The sequence below is a fragment of the Amblyomma maculatum genome, chromosome 2 (assembly GCF_055883805.1).
Source record: "Amblyomma maculatum isolate TAMU_Amacu chromosome 2, ASM5588380v1, whole genome shotgun sequence".
NCBI classification, from domain to species: Eukaryota; Metazoa; Arthropoda; class Arachnida; order Ixodida; family Ixodidae; genus Amblyomma; species Amblyomma maculatum.
The window spans coordinates 182,053,531-182,067,727 of NC_139345.1; the positions used below are offsets into that span (position 1 = coordinate 182,053,531).

At 47.0% G+C, this 14,197-nt stretch overlaps 1 protein-coding gene across 3 annotated transcripts in view; it reads right to left on the reverse strand.

Annotated features, from left to right (window-relative positions):
- LOC146200549 (uncharacterized) overlaps positions 1 to 14,197 on the reverse strand; it is a 128,097-nt gene that overhangs the window by 25,307 nt on the left and 88,593 nt on the right. For all 3 annotated transcript variants that reach the window (XM_084595558.1, XM_084595559.1, XM_084595560.1), the window contains 2 exons: positions 8,332 to 8,471; positions 6,723 to 6,831 (listed from right to left, as the gene is read on the reverse strand). In XM_084595558.1, the coding sequence (XP_084451684.1) occupies positions 6,723 to 6,831; positions 8,332 to 8,471 (249 nt within the window). The remainder of the gene's footprint in view (positions 1 to 6,722; positions 6,832 to 8,331; positions 8,472 to 14,197) is intronic.

Genomic DNA, 14,197 nt, shown 5'->3' on the forward strand with positions numbered 1-14,197 from the left:
TTTTGAGATCCATGCCCTACCAACTTTGTTCAAGGTATCACCCTGGTACTGCAGCGCTGCTCTTAATCACTCTCATTCTTAGTCAGGCTACTCAAAAATCATTAATGGCGGAATAGAGGATCCATGCCTCAAGCCACCACTTCTGGGTTCTGTAATTCGTGTGTAGCGGAATATATCTCGGAGTGTGTTTAAGAATATATTCTTACACCGAGATATCTGAGCAAATGTGACCATGCAATCCCACAGCAAGAGATTTAGGGACTGTCGGTCAACGTCGAGATGGCAGTGCCATAGGAAGCTGTAATGTCTAAGCTAACATGTTTTCCCATTGGCAAAGAGGTACGACGTTTGGTTGGTGTTTTGAGCAACAAAGGTGTTTGATTCAGTTTACATGCAAGTAGACCGAAAATGGACGGCTGAAGTGCAAAAACCGGAGAGAGGTTCCGTAATAAATCACGTGTTGCATTTCGCCATCTGTAAGAAAGATGAAGGCCGACTGCAGTTGTCCTGCGGTCGCCAAAAAGTGCGCTGTGTGGTTGTGAAGGTTCTAGCACCACAATTAACTCGGCAGTGATTAGCGAGATTACTCATCTGCGACGAAGACGAAGAAGTCAGGGAGCTGTCAGGCTGTGCCTGCTCGTCTCTGCGAAATCTGTTTGCTTTTCCATTTAATATTCGATATATATGTCCCAGATAGCCTATATTGCAAGATCCTACCATGTTATCAGCGGCGGGTGCGGCTCCACCGATGCCGCACCCTGGATCATCACCTGAGTGTTCTTCTGGCGTCGCGTCAGGCCTACCTCTGCAGACTGTGCCAGCTCTGCAATCATCATCCGTCATCCCAACCTGTGTATCATGCGGTCACCTGTCATCACCAGGTACTTCAGGACTCTCACCCTCTGATGCTCATCTACAACACGCATCTGGTCCTTCCACCGCAAGCTGGGATCGGCTGATGCCTGCAGGTCAGGATGATTTTCCTGATAGCTCAGATACTGCGTCTGCCATTACCTGTATAGATGCTGCGGAGAAGTCTGCTCAAGAGCCAGAAAAATTTATTCAAGTGCCATCGAAGCATCGCCGCAGCTCGAGGCGGTCGAATTTCAGTATCGACGCAACTAACGCTTCTAAAGCGCCCAAGTGAAACCTCACAGTAATCATAAAACCAGTAGATACCGGATACCGTATTACTCGCTTTAATCCGCTGGCAATGAGGCAAGCATTTGAATCTCTGGGTCCAGATGCCGTCCTTCAAGTTCGCCCAACGAGCGGCCTAATCTTCCGGCAGTTGACACCCGAACCGCGGTCGCTACTGAACGCCTTTTACAAATACGATCAATAGCAAGAATTGCAGTGCAAGCATACGAGCCCCGACCAAAAAACTGTGGCGTAGGAGTAATCAAGGGTGTGCCCCTGGATCTTTCTCAAGAAGATATCTACTCGGCACTACTACAGAGAGTTCCAATAAAATCGGTGCGCCGTCTGGGAAATTCCGAAAATATCCGCATTGTTTTTGTGACAAAATCTGCGCCAGAATACGTTATTCTTGGATATACAAGATACCATGTGCATGAATACATCCAAAAACCACGACAATGTGGTAGATGTCAGCGCTTCGGCCATGTGACTACTGCTTGCCGACTAGTCTTGCGCTGCCCAGGCTGTGGGGGAAATAATGACCGCACCAAGTGCCCAAGTGACATCCCCATTTGTCCCAACTGCGGAAAGCAGCATGAGGCAACGTTTTCCAGCTGCACTGCCTACCAGAAGGAGAAACTAATCTATAAGTACAAGATATCCAACAATACCGACTACAAATCAGCAAAAGCTGCTTTAATTGACCGAAATCAAATCAGGAGTAGTCATCACAGAAAAAAACCATTGACGGGAAAGAAATCACAAGGACACTCACAGAAAGATGCTGCTGGTCATCCAAGAATTGATGACGTGGTTGAATTTCCTTCTCTTCCACAACAATCAGAGGTTCAACAACCATCTGTAGCAAGCCCACAAAAAATTACTGCGCAGCAGCCTCATTCGATGTGTGCATCACGGAACCGCTCATGCGAAACCTCTATTCGCAGAAACTCTGACATTTCTAGTTCCCAACTGTGCTCACTTGTTGAGGCTGTTCGTGCTTTTCTTATACCACTCTCCTCGCCGGTGGCGAAAGCCATCCTTAAATTCTTGATTTCATATCTCCTCTCCTCGCGCAATGGCGGTAGCAATCAGTCGTCTGCTCCACCCAGCGTGCAAGCCATCCGAAATAAGGCCACCATCTTTCAATAGAATGCCTGCAGCCTCCGCCCCCGTCTCTCTGACTTTCGACACTTCGTCTTCAAGCATCGTTTCCCTATAATTGTTATATCAGAATCTCGGCTTAATACTACAACCCGTCTCTCAGGCTACACTGTGCTGCAATCAACAACTGGTACAGACCTCAGTAAAGTTCTTCTGGCTATCCGAAAAGACGTCAACTTCATCCAGCATTCCATACCAACTGATCCACATAATGAGTACGTTGCAGCCACTTTAAAGTGAATGAATATGCAATTTACAGTAATTGCTGCCTACATACCACCTCGTGCTAATTTCAATATTGAATGCCTACAAGATATCATGCGAAGTGCCCCTGTGCCACACATTATAACGGGAGATTTCAACGCACATCATCCTGCTTGGGGAGGCGTCAGATCGACAGCCAGAGGCCGGCAGCTATTCGACTTCGCACTTTCTAACAATTTATTATTTCTCAACGACGGCCAAGCAACATACTATCAAGGAGCACGGTCCAGTGCTCTTGATATCTCAATGATCTCTGCTGATCTGTCAGCTTCAACAACCTGGTCTGTGGACATCGAGACTCATGGCAGCGATCACCTACCTACATATATTGAGGTTTGTGGCTTTTCTCTCGCCTCTCAGCGGCATAAAGTTCGCTACATGAACTGGGAAGCTTTCGCTGATGCCATAGAAAAGCAGGATCTGTCAAACTTAAATTATGACTCCTTCATTGCTGCAGTAGCACAAGCTCAAACATTGCACATGAGAGTGCTCCACCTGCCAAAGGTGTACTCAGCTGTTGACGCCGAAAATGAAAAACTTCAAGCAATACGTCGCAGAGCAGAAAGACGAGCGCGCAAAACACTTTCTAGAGACGATATCCGGACTTCTAGGCGAGCACAAAAACACGTTCAACGCCATTTGGACAAGCTAGAAAGAAGGGAATGGACATCTTTTTGTGCAAAATTAGATCCTAGAAAGCCACTATCTAAAGTATGGAGTATTGTACGAAGCTTAAGAAGTCAGCCTTCACGACTACATCCTTTCGAGTGCGTGGCTTTAAATGCCGATACTACTTGTCTTCATGTAGCAGAGACTTTCTGTTGAAAGATGATTGCTCCATTAGCAGCTCCTTCACTGCAAAATGTGCTCCCCACCTTTGTCCCGTCGCCCAACACATTTTTCCTAGACGAATTGTTCACTGTGGAAAAACTTCAAGCTGCGCTAGCAGTTACCAACAAAAGATCTTGCCCAGGGCCTGACCGTGTTAGCTACATTTCGCTGTCGCGTCTTGGAAGAAAAGTCAAAACTCAGCTGCTTACCATCTATAACAACTCTTGGATAGCTGGCAGCCTTGTAGAGAGCTGGAAGACTGCGCGCGTAATACCCGTCCTTAAAGCTGGTAAGCCATCAATTGATCTAAGCGCTTATCGTCATATTGCACTGCTAAGCTTTGTTGGGAAATTGATGGAAAAAATGGTTCATTCACGCCTTACCTGGGACTTGACGAATAGGGGAATTTACCCTCCATCAATGTCTGGTTTCCGAAACGGCCGAAGCAGTATTGATAATGTTATTGCTCTTGCCAACTGTGTCAGGCGCAGCAAAGCTGAGCGGTCTCTAATTATTGCCGTTTTCCTTGACGTTAAAGGAGCATTTGATAATGTCACGCACGAGGCGATTCATTCAGCCTTGCGTTCAATTGGCATTGCTGGACGAATGTATAACTGGCTTTCTGATTATCTTCGTGATAGGACCACTTACATGTGAACGGATCAAGGTGACACGTCCTTACATCATGTGTCTCGTGGCGTTCCTCAGGGAGGGAGTTTAAGTCCAACCCTCTTCAATATATCTCTTCTTCTCTTCTTGGTTTGGACAGGTCTTTGCCACCTACTGTTGAAATCTCCCTCTACGCAGATGACATCTGCATATGGTGCTCCGGAAGAAACAGGCGCATTGTGCATGCTCGGCTACAAAAAGCAATAGTTGGCATTGCATTATTTTTAAACTAGCGAGGTCTTGTTATATCTCCAGAAAAGTGCGCAGCAATTTCATTTTCACGACGTGATCACTCCCGTTATGTATTGAAAGTTGCTGGCACTCCTATACCGTATGTCAACCATCAAAAATTTCTAGGTGTGACCTTTGATAGGTCTCTTTCATGGTCACCACACGTTCAACAACTTAAGACCAAACTCTCCTCATACCTATCTATATTCCGTATGCTCTCAACGACTAGAAGAGGCTGCTCTACCGATTCCTTATTACGGCTTTATGGAGCACTTTGTGAAGGTCTTCTGCATTATACCCTCCCTGTTCTTCAAGGCCTCTCGCAGTCAAGCATTAAACTACTTGAAGCCATGCAGGCCAAAGCTTTGAGAGTGTACCTTCGTCTTCCAAAGAACACTTCCACAGTGTGCACTCTGGCGGAGAGCAGACGTCTATCTGTAACCGTGCTGATACCGCAGGAGCTGCTTCGCGCCCAGCTGCGCTTTGAACGTGAACCTACCCCCCCCCCCCCCGTTTTCAGAGGAAAGTATGACATCACTCTCACATCTACTTCCTGCGCAATATCAACGCGCAGTACCGTCATCTTTCCCACCATGGAGGTTGGCTTCATGGCAAATTTGGACAACTATACCTAGCATCAAAAGAAAAGCCCACACCCCAGGACCCACACTTAAATACTTCGCCCTTGAGCACATCTGTGCACGCTACAGTCATCATTGCCACATCTATACTGATGGCTCTGTCACAGCTATTTCTTCATCCATCGGCGTGTGGATACCATCAATGCACACCACAATTTTGGCAACACTCAGTCATCGCACTTCAGCTGTGGCTACTGAGTTAACAGCTCCGAGAGAAGCAATTATATATATTCTACAACAACACCCTGCAGCATGGGTTATCTTCAGTGATTGTCGCGCTGCACTACAATTGCTTAAATCATCAAGAATTCAGGAAGAGCTCGTCATTGACATAAATAATACACACAGAGGCCTATGACCTGAGTCACAGCATTGTGCTACAGTGGTTACCTGCTCACTGCGGCATCGCGGGCAACGACTTCGCCGACGCCGCTGCAAAAGAACTTAAAGATTCAACAAGGACAATTTCAGTACCATTCTCACGAAGAGATGCAGCAAGGCTTGTAGCAACTGAATGACGGCGATTGCAACGCTCTCTGTGGTGTGACCCGAACCATTAATATCGACCTCTACAGCGAATAGATCCCACTTGCGTCTTTCGAATTCCTCACAATTTGAACAGGTGGCATCGAAACTGTCTACACCGAATCCGCTTGAATGTGTCATACACAAACTACTTCCTACATAAAATAGGCATAGCGAGCAGGCCTCTGTGCTCTACGTGATGTGTGCGAAAATTTTGAACATTTGGAAACCTCCTGTCAACGGTTTACTGCACATCGCAAGACACTGCGCAATAATTTAAGCTTACCTAAGGACAGAACCTTGCGCCTTGAACATTTCCTGGGTCCTTGGTGCGATGGATCGTCTGCTGCGCGAGCTACCAAGGCCTTGTTAACTTTTCTGAAGGACACAGGGTTGATTAATACCCTTTAAAACTCATTTGTGTGTGATTATATGCGTGTGAAAGTTAACTTTTCTTAAGGACACAGGGTTGATCAATACCCTTTAAAACTCACCTGTGTGTGATTATGTGCGTGTGAAAGTGTGCGACACCGATTCTCTTTTTTTCTCATTTATTTCCCCTTCCCCTTCCACACTCTGTCACCCTCATCCCTCAACCCTCATCAGGAGTAGCATGCTAGGCTTATCACCAGGCAGACATCTCCTGTTGCCATTAAAATATCTCTCTCCATCTGCGAAATGCCGGCTTCTTAAATGCTCGCCCTTCTGTACAAGAAATGCAGTTCATTTAGGTCTTCAAGACCGGAAGACAGTGAGGTCGTGGAAAGCTTCCTTAATAAAGGGGGCCAACACAAGTAAAATATGGCTACTGAGACACATTCCTCCACTCCCGCACAGTGCAGCAATTTCTTTTCGCGCCACGCACGTCAATTTGCCTATCATGTGATTTTGATGGGGACAGCTTCGAATGGCTATTGTATACATGCTTGTTCGTTTCATTTTGCTGCAGTCTAAGTTTACGGTGGTTTTCCTTCATGGTTTTGCATCACCTTGAGCTTACGTGCGGTCTGCCACAAACACATGTTATTTAAAAATAGTGGCTTATTCTCCTGAAAGACAATGTTATATTCCGAAAATAATTCCCACCTGGGACTGCTGCAGAATCCATTCCTGGCAAGAGATTTTCTAACGGCGAAACCAAGGAATTTGGAAGACACACAGAGAGCTGCATATTACATTAGGTGAACGTAGGTGAGGGTGACCTTTGACTACCAACATGCAACTGACATAAAACAAAGCCTGCTTCCGGCCACTCACTTGCAGCTCGTCCTCGTGTCTCCACTGGTGTTGTAGAACTGCACCTGCCGTCTCTGCACACAACCCACGACGAGAGGCAAGGGAGTGCAAATCGCTGTCGGCGCCAGTGCTTTTGCAGGATTCAGTAGCCATGCGCAAATATGATAAATAAATAGCAGGCCACAGGTTTTCAAGGTGGTACCACTGAGATATCTATATAATAACACAGGTGAAAGGCTGGAAAAAGTTCTGACGAGCGATGTCTTCCCCCCTGCTACAAAACTGTTTTCAGTTATTATCCCAAAAGAGCGGGGCTGTAACTAACAGCCCTCATTATCAAGATTACTGCAGTCCATTTTGAAATCTTCAATATTCAGTACAACCTACGCAACAAATTTTAACATGACGCCTGTCACTGAAGTTGTAAAATGGTGTGATAAAGAGGGTTATGTAACAAAATAACTAGCACGGCTGTACATACATGTCAAAGTAAAATTGCAAACACGCGTTTCGTTTAGTTTTACTTCGTTCCATCCTGTTTCACCGTATGCTGACATGTTTAGTTAACCCCTTAAGTGTTTCGTTTGTTTTATTTTTCCGACCAAAAGTGCCTATTTTTTATTACTGATTTCGAAGGATATTGTAGTAATAATCAACTACTCGATGTCAACAGAACAACTGCACCACATACTAAGTCAGATTAGCACAATGAAGTTTACGTGACTGGCAATTCTCGTGTCAGGGCTGTCCTCTTCGTCGTCAAACGAACTGCTCACTTCAGCGTTATCGCTGACTTCCATCGCTTGCTATGCTATTGCTATGCTATTGGTTCACAGGAAGGGAAAGGCGCAGTATCTGTCACACTTGTAATTCCATCGCTTCCCGATACAAAATAAACATAAGTATCTGAATCTTCTCCTCTAGAGGAAGATGATGACGAAGAAAGACTTCATTTTCGGGCTGACAGACCAGCCGAGCTAATTGGTTCCTGAGCCTTTTATTAAAATAAAGAGAGCCTAGTTAGGCACTTGGGGCAATTTTACCTTATCGGAGAAGACGACGACACACCAAGCGAAACATACATTGCTTAGAAACACTTTCACCCTAAGTGTTTTTATGTGATTTAGTTACTGATTCGTTACAAGTGACCCAATACATGACACCGAAAATTGCCTCGAAACTGGATATATTTCCCTGTATCACTGGTTTATACACACGAGTTGACTACGGAAATATCACTCAGCCTTTCACTGCCAACGACGTCTGCGCCCGAGACTAAAGTTCGATTCCACTGATGTGGATGGCCAGAGGCACATCGTTTTGCCCCTCATCCCGTGTTACACCAGCTGAGGTTGCATGGGCGGAGACAGACAGGGACGTGGAAAACAGCGGCTATGAGAGGATATTTAATACCGTGTGGCCTCTGCATAAATGAATATTTCTTGTTCGCCCTATGGTACAGTAGTTTATGCAGACAACATTGATTATTTCTCCAACTTTCAAGTCAGTGGTGGTGACCAAATCCACTAAGCTGACCTTCCTGGTGCGTCCTAGAAGTTTAACCCCCCCCGCAAACGCACTATTGTTTTCAGCCGGTGTTCATAAATAAGAATGATTGCGGTCGGCTCACATCTCAGAAGATTGAAGGTGATGTCGCCGCAGGCTTCTTGGCGAACTGTGCTGTACAGTCTCTCCATGTCTCTCAGTGCTGGGAAGGAGGCGAGGCAGGACGCGGCATCCTCCTCGCACCGGGACGTGGTGCCGTACTTTCTGCGTGAGACGGGAAAATGGCGTCCCCGCACTTAGATGGTTCAGGATCTCGCCCACATCCTCGCGGTAATAGTGTGTCTAGTTATCGTCACAAGTGAAGCCTTGTCGATGCGACGAAGTAATCCCTTCACAGTAAACAAAAAAAGGCAACGTGCGAACTAATAAAGACCTTGTCGAATAAATGTCGCAACAAACAATATTTCATTTCTGCGTGATTTTTCCTACACTCACGATCTTTATAGTATCTACTTGACAAAAAACTGATTGAAATTACACATCAGCCATTCCTAGCTTGCTGTACCGCTTTTTCAGTCCTATCTGTCATGCGGCACGTGGCTTGCGTGTATGGAACGAAAGCGATATCTTAAATACTGCGATATTATTGCAGTAAAGAGTTTTCTACTCTATTAAGTTGTCTAATGATGACCACAAACAACGAGAAATATGGATCGCTTGTGGGGAGGTTGATTACTTTCTTCGACATTAGCTAAATTCGACAAACTTGAAAAAGGGTAATGGTATCATTTTACCGCGAAATTAAAGGTACGCTGAAGGCACACTGAAGAAAAAAGTGATGTTGCCTTGCACCGACAGAATACTAACACCAAATCACAAAAATCACTTCAAATCAAAACACTCATTGAAACCGCATACACGAACTAGTACAGATATATAGCCGCCGCAGACCCATTGTCACGACTATAAACGCAATGACGCGCAAACTTCTCGACGTACACAAATGTGCATTACAGTTACACCTCTGAACTGTGAATCAAATATTGTTTTACAACATGTGCGCCCAATTGTATCACGCAGAGAAGACCGCAAAAACAGCTTTAATATTGGGAGGCAAAAAATCTACGTTTTGTGGCACGCGAGACGGTCAGTTTCGATTCGGTATGTCTCGTTGTCGGCGCTTCGCGATCGCAGCTACGCATTTTCTATTTCCAAGTCGTTTAACTTTTAACTTGTCTCGGTTTACTAGCACTGAGAGTCGTAACTAGCACAAGTTATATTAGGGAAACCTTCATGCATCGCAAGTGTTTTCCTGGTGAAAAGAGTTTAAAAATATATACATGACTGGGTATATTGTCTGATTGTGCAGGATGAACGTACATGAAACTGGGCGGAGCTGTCGTACGGGCTCAGCCTGTATTGCTCGGAGGCCACGCTTGCTGCGAGAGAAACCGAAGGCTGGAAAGCGAGTCACAAGTTTTAAACTGACACGGGTACTTAACAAAAGCAAAGACAAGGAAAAAATTGGTTTGGAGATGGGTTTATTGGGGGTTATTCGAAGGACTAGAGACGGCGACCAGTGACACAAGACGATCGTAGAGCGTAGCACAATCTCGTCCGAACAACACAGTTCGAGCTCTCAGTGCGCGCGCCAGCTGATCGGCGCCTTCATCGTCGTTAGTGTCGGCGCTGTATCATCTTCCTTACAATTGCTCCGGCGGAAAGATAGAGCCGTCCTGGCGACTTAAGGCGAGGGTATGACAAGAGGATCGTAGTATGGCTTAAGTCGACTGACGAGAACAACTTCTCGACCGCGGCGACGGTGGTCCGAAGAAGGTGTTGCCGGCTCCACGACGTTAACTGGTGATGTACGCTGTAATACACGATAAGGGTCATTATACTTTGCAGAGCATTTGGAATCAGCCGGAACACAGAGCCAAACGAGGGTGTTGATAGGAAAGTCACAATCGGGCTTGCCGCGAAGATCTTGAATGTCCGACGTTAATGAGCGAGCCAGCCGACGGCACTGCTCAGCATTACGGGCAACAGCAGAAAGAGAAGTGTACTCTGAACTGTCGGGGTGGTAAGGAAGTATGGTGTCCTGTAGACAGGAAGGCTCACGACCGTATAGGAGAAAGAATGGGAAAAATCCAGTCGTTGCCTGAGAAGGTTTGTTATAGGCATAGGTGACGTACGGATGCACCTGATCCCAATTAGACGCGTCCGAAGAAACGTACATGGCGAGCATGTCACCAACAGTTCGGCTAAACCTTTCTGTGAGGCCGTTGGTGGTAAGGATGATAAGCTGCGGTGGTTCGATGTATTGTTTGGCAAGCTTCCAACAGCTCGCTGACCACTTGAGTAGAAAGACGCGGCCGCGGTCACTAAGAAGTTCACGAGGATCCCGTGACGTTGAACGAAATCCCGCAGGAGGAAGGAGGTGACGCCACGAGCACTAGCCGTAAGCAAGACTGCAGTCTCCGCGTAGCGAGTGAGGTGGTCCTCGGCGACTATTACCCAGCGGTTGCCTGATGTCGAAGATAGAAGGGGGCCATAGAGGTCGATGCCGACACGATCAAAGGGTCGCGCTGGACAAGACGATGGCTGTAATGGGCCGGCGGAGGGGCGCGGAGACGACTTCCACTGCTGACAAGCAGTACAGGAGCGAATATAGCGGCGGACAAAGTTGTACATCCCCCGCCAGTAGTACCGCTGGTAGAGACGCTCCTATGTCTTCAACAAGCCAGCATGTGCGCTTTGCGGGTCGGCATGGTGATGGGCAGAAATTTCTGTGCGAAGATTGTCGGAGCGTAGTGAAAGCATTGTCGCAGAGGGGGGTCCATGTAGACAAGTCGGCGGGACCATTCAGCAAATTTGTAAGCGGTGCAATGATGGCAGCGAAATTGCGGACAAAACGGCGAAAATATGAGCATAGGCTCACGAAGCTGCGCAGCTCTTTAATAAAAGTCGGTTTCGGAAATTCAGTGACCGTACGTAGTTTGTCCGGATCGGGCAGGAGGCCATCTTTGGACACGACATGACCCTATTGTCAACTTGCTGGCGCCAAAACGACATTTCTTCGGGTTAAGTTGGAGACCGGCGCCAGTGAGACAACTCAGGATTTGATGCAAGCCCACGAGGTGCCTCGGAAAGTCAGGAGAGAAAACGACGATATCATCCAAATAACAAAGACAAATGTTCCACTTGAAGCCGCGTAAGATGTCATCAACGTAGCAGGAGCGTTGCAAAGACCAAACGGCATCACACTGAACTCATATAGTCCATCAGGGGTAACAAAGGCTGTCTTGGGTCGGTCAGACTCAGCCATATGGACTTGCGAATAGCCAGAGTGCAGGTCCAGGGACGAAACGAACTGTGCTCCTTGTAAACAATTGATGGCGTCGTCAATACGGGGTAGTGAGTATACGTCTTTACGTGTAAATTTGTTAAAACGGCGGTATTAAACGTAAAATCTTTAGGAGCCATCCTTCTTTTTTCACAAATACCACGGTAGACGACCACGGACTAGATGAAGGCTGAATTACACCACGTTGTAGCATGTCGCCGACCTGCCCAGCAATAACACGGCGCTATGTAGGCGAAACACGGTAAGGGCGCTGGCGAAGAGAGGCATGGCTGCCGGTGTCGATGTGGTGAACAACCTAGGTCGCACGGCCCAAGGAAGTCGTCTGAGCGTCAAACCAAGTGCGGAATTGGTTGAGGAGAGCAACCAGTTGGTCACGGTAAGTCGGGTCGAGGTCACTGACCACAGACGATAGAAAAAGGTCCCAACTCGGTATATTGGAAGACGCAGTAATCGGCGTTAGGGAGGCTACGTGGGCACTCTGTGGTGAATATCCATCTACCTCAAATGGTGAGATGAGGTCAGCAACTTCAATATGACCAAGGCATTCGCCACGAAGTAGCGGGACCACAGCGGTTGAGGCATTCGCAACAACGTCAGCGGCACGGCAGTTAATATCATTGATAGCAAAGGGAAGAGGAGGTGACGGCTAGAGGCGAACATGGGAGAAGGTGAAAAAAGAACAGTCGCGTCGGAAGAAAAACGTACACACACGGAAACAATCACAGCACAGTTGGGCGGAATGTCGATGTCGTCGGCGACAAGTTTGGCGCAAGAAAGACGGCGCATGGTCAAGAACCGCATCACAGAGCGCAGAGAAGGCGACGTGGACGCAGGCCAGTCAATAACAGCATTGTGACAGGAAAGAAAATCCCAGCTAAGAATTAGATCATGCGAGCATGACGCAAGCCCTGAAAACTCGACGATATATAAGACGTCCGCGATAACTGCACGCGCTGTGTAAGCGGCAGACGGACGAACGGAATCAGCGCTGGCGGTGCGAAGAGAGAGTCCAGAAGGCGGCGTAGTAACTTTATGAAGCGAGCGGCAAAAACTTTCGCTAATGACTGAGAGAGTGGCCCCTGTATCGACGAGTGCAAGCGCACGCACACCGTCAACAAAAACTTCGAGAACGTTCGGCAGAGAATGATGAGGACTTGTGGGAGGCGAAATGTGCGCAGTTCGTGCCCCAGGAACGGCGGCTGCTAGTTTTGTGAGTCTTGTGTCACGATGCGACGCCGCATTGGCGAAAAGGGCCGACTGCGAGGGGACGGCGAAGGGTGCAATGGAATGTGCTGGCGGCCCGATGAGCTGTGCGGCTGCCCTGGAGATGTCACCTAAGGTGGGCGCAAGGTGTCGTACTGATAATTGCAGTCAGCCATAGTGCGTGCAGCCACTATATATATCTTCCAGCACTTTCACGTACGGCTCGTCTACCCCCTGATTTCGCAATGCCTGCATCACCGCCGAGGTTTCAACTGAGTCAAATGCTTTTTCGTAATCAATGAATGCTATGTATAAGGGCTGGTTATATTCCGAGCATTTTTCTATCACCTGATTGATGGTATGGATATGATCGATAGTAGAGTACCGTTTCCGAAACCCTGCTTGATCCTTTGCTTGACTGCAGTCTAAGGTTGTCCTGATTCTATTAGTGATTACCTTAGTAAATACCTTATACGTAACAGACAGTAAGCTGATTGGTCTGTAATTTTTAAGGCCCTTAGAGTCCCCTTTCTTGTGAATGAGGATAATGTTTGCATTCTTCCATCGTTCCAGTACCGTCGATGACACCAGGCGCTGCGTATACAGGGTGGCCAGTTTTTCTAGCACGATATCCCCCCCCCCCCGTCCTTCAGCAAATCTGTAGTTACCTGATCCTCTCCAGCTGATTTCCCCCTTTTCATAGTTTCTAGTGCTTTCGTGACCTCGTCCTTCGTCACTGGTGGAACGTCTGACTGTTTTTCCCTACCGCCAATCTCATTACGGTCCTGACTACTTTGGCTACTGTAGAGATCTGTATAGAACTAATCGGCTACTTTGACTATCTTTTTCATATTAGTGATGACGTTGCCCGCCTTGTCCCTTATCGCATACATCTGGTTTTTGCCTATGCCCAATTTCTTCTTTACCGCTTTAAGCCTTCCCCCGTTCTTTACAGCATGCTCAATTTTCTCCATGTTATACTTCCTTATATCGGCCACCTTGCGCTTATTGATTAGCTTTGATATCTCGGCCAATTCGATCTGGTCTGTTGGATTGGAAGCTTTCATACTCTGGCGTTTCTTAAATCTTTCGTCTCCTTAGACAGCTTGCCGGTATCCTGTCTAACTATCCTACGCCTACTTCTACCGCGCACTCAGTAATGATATCTCCATACCAGCAACCATAGTTCTGCATAAAGAAAGTAACAAAATTCCCATAAAGAAAGGTGTTAGGCAAGGAGACACAATCTCCCCAGTACTATTCACAGCTTGTTTAGAGGAAGTATTCAGAGACTTGGAATGGGAGCAGTTAGGGATAAGGGTAGATGGAGAATACCTCAGTAATCTGCGATTTCATGATGACATTGCCTTGCTAAGCAACTCGGGGGATGAACTGCAAATAATGATTGATGACCTAGACA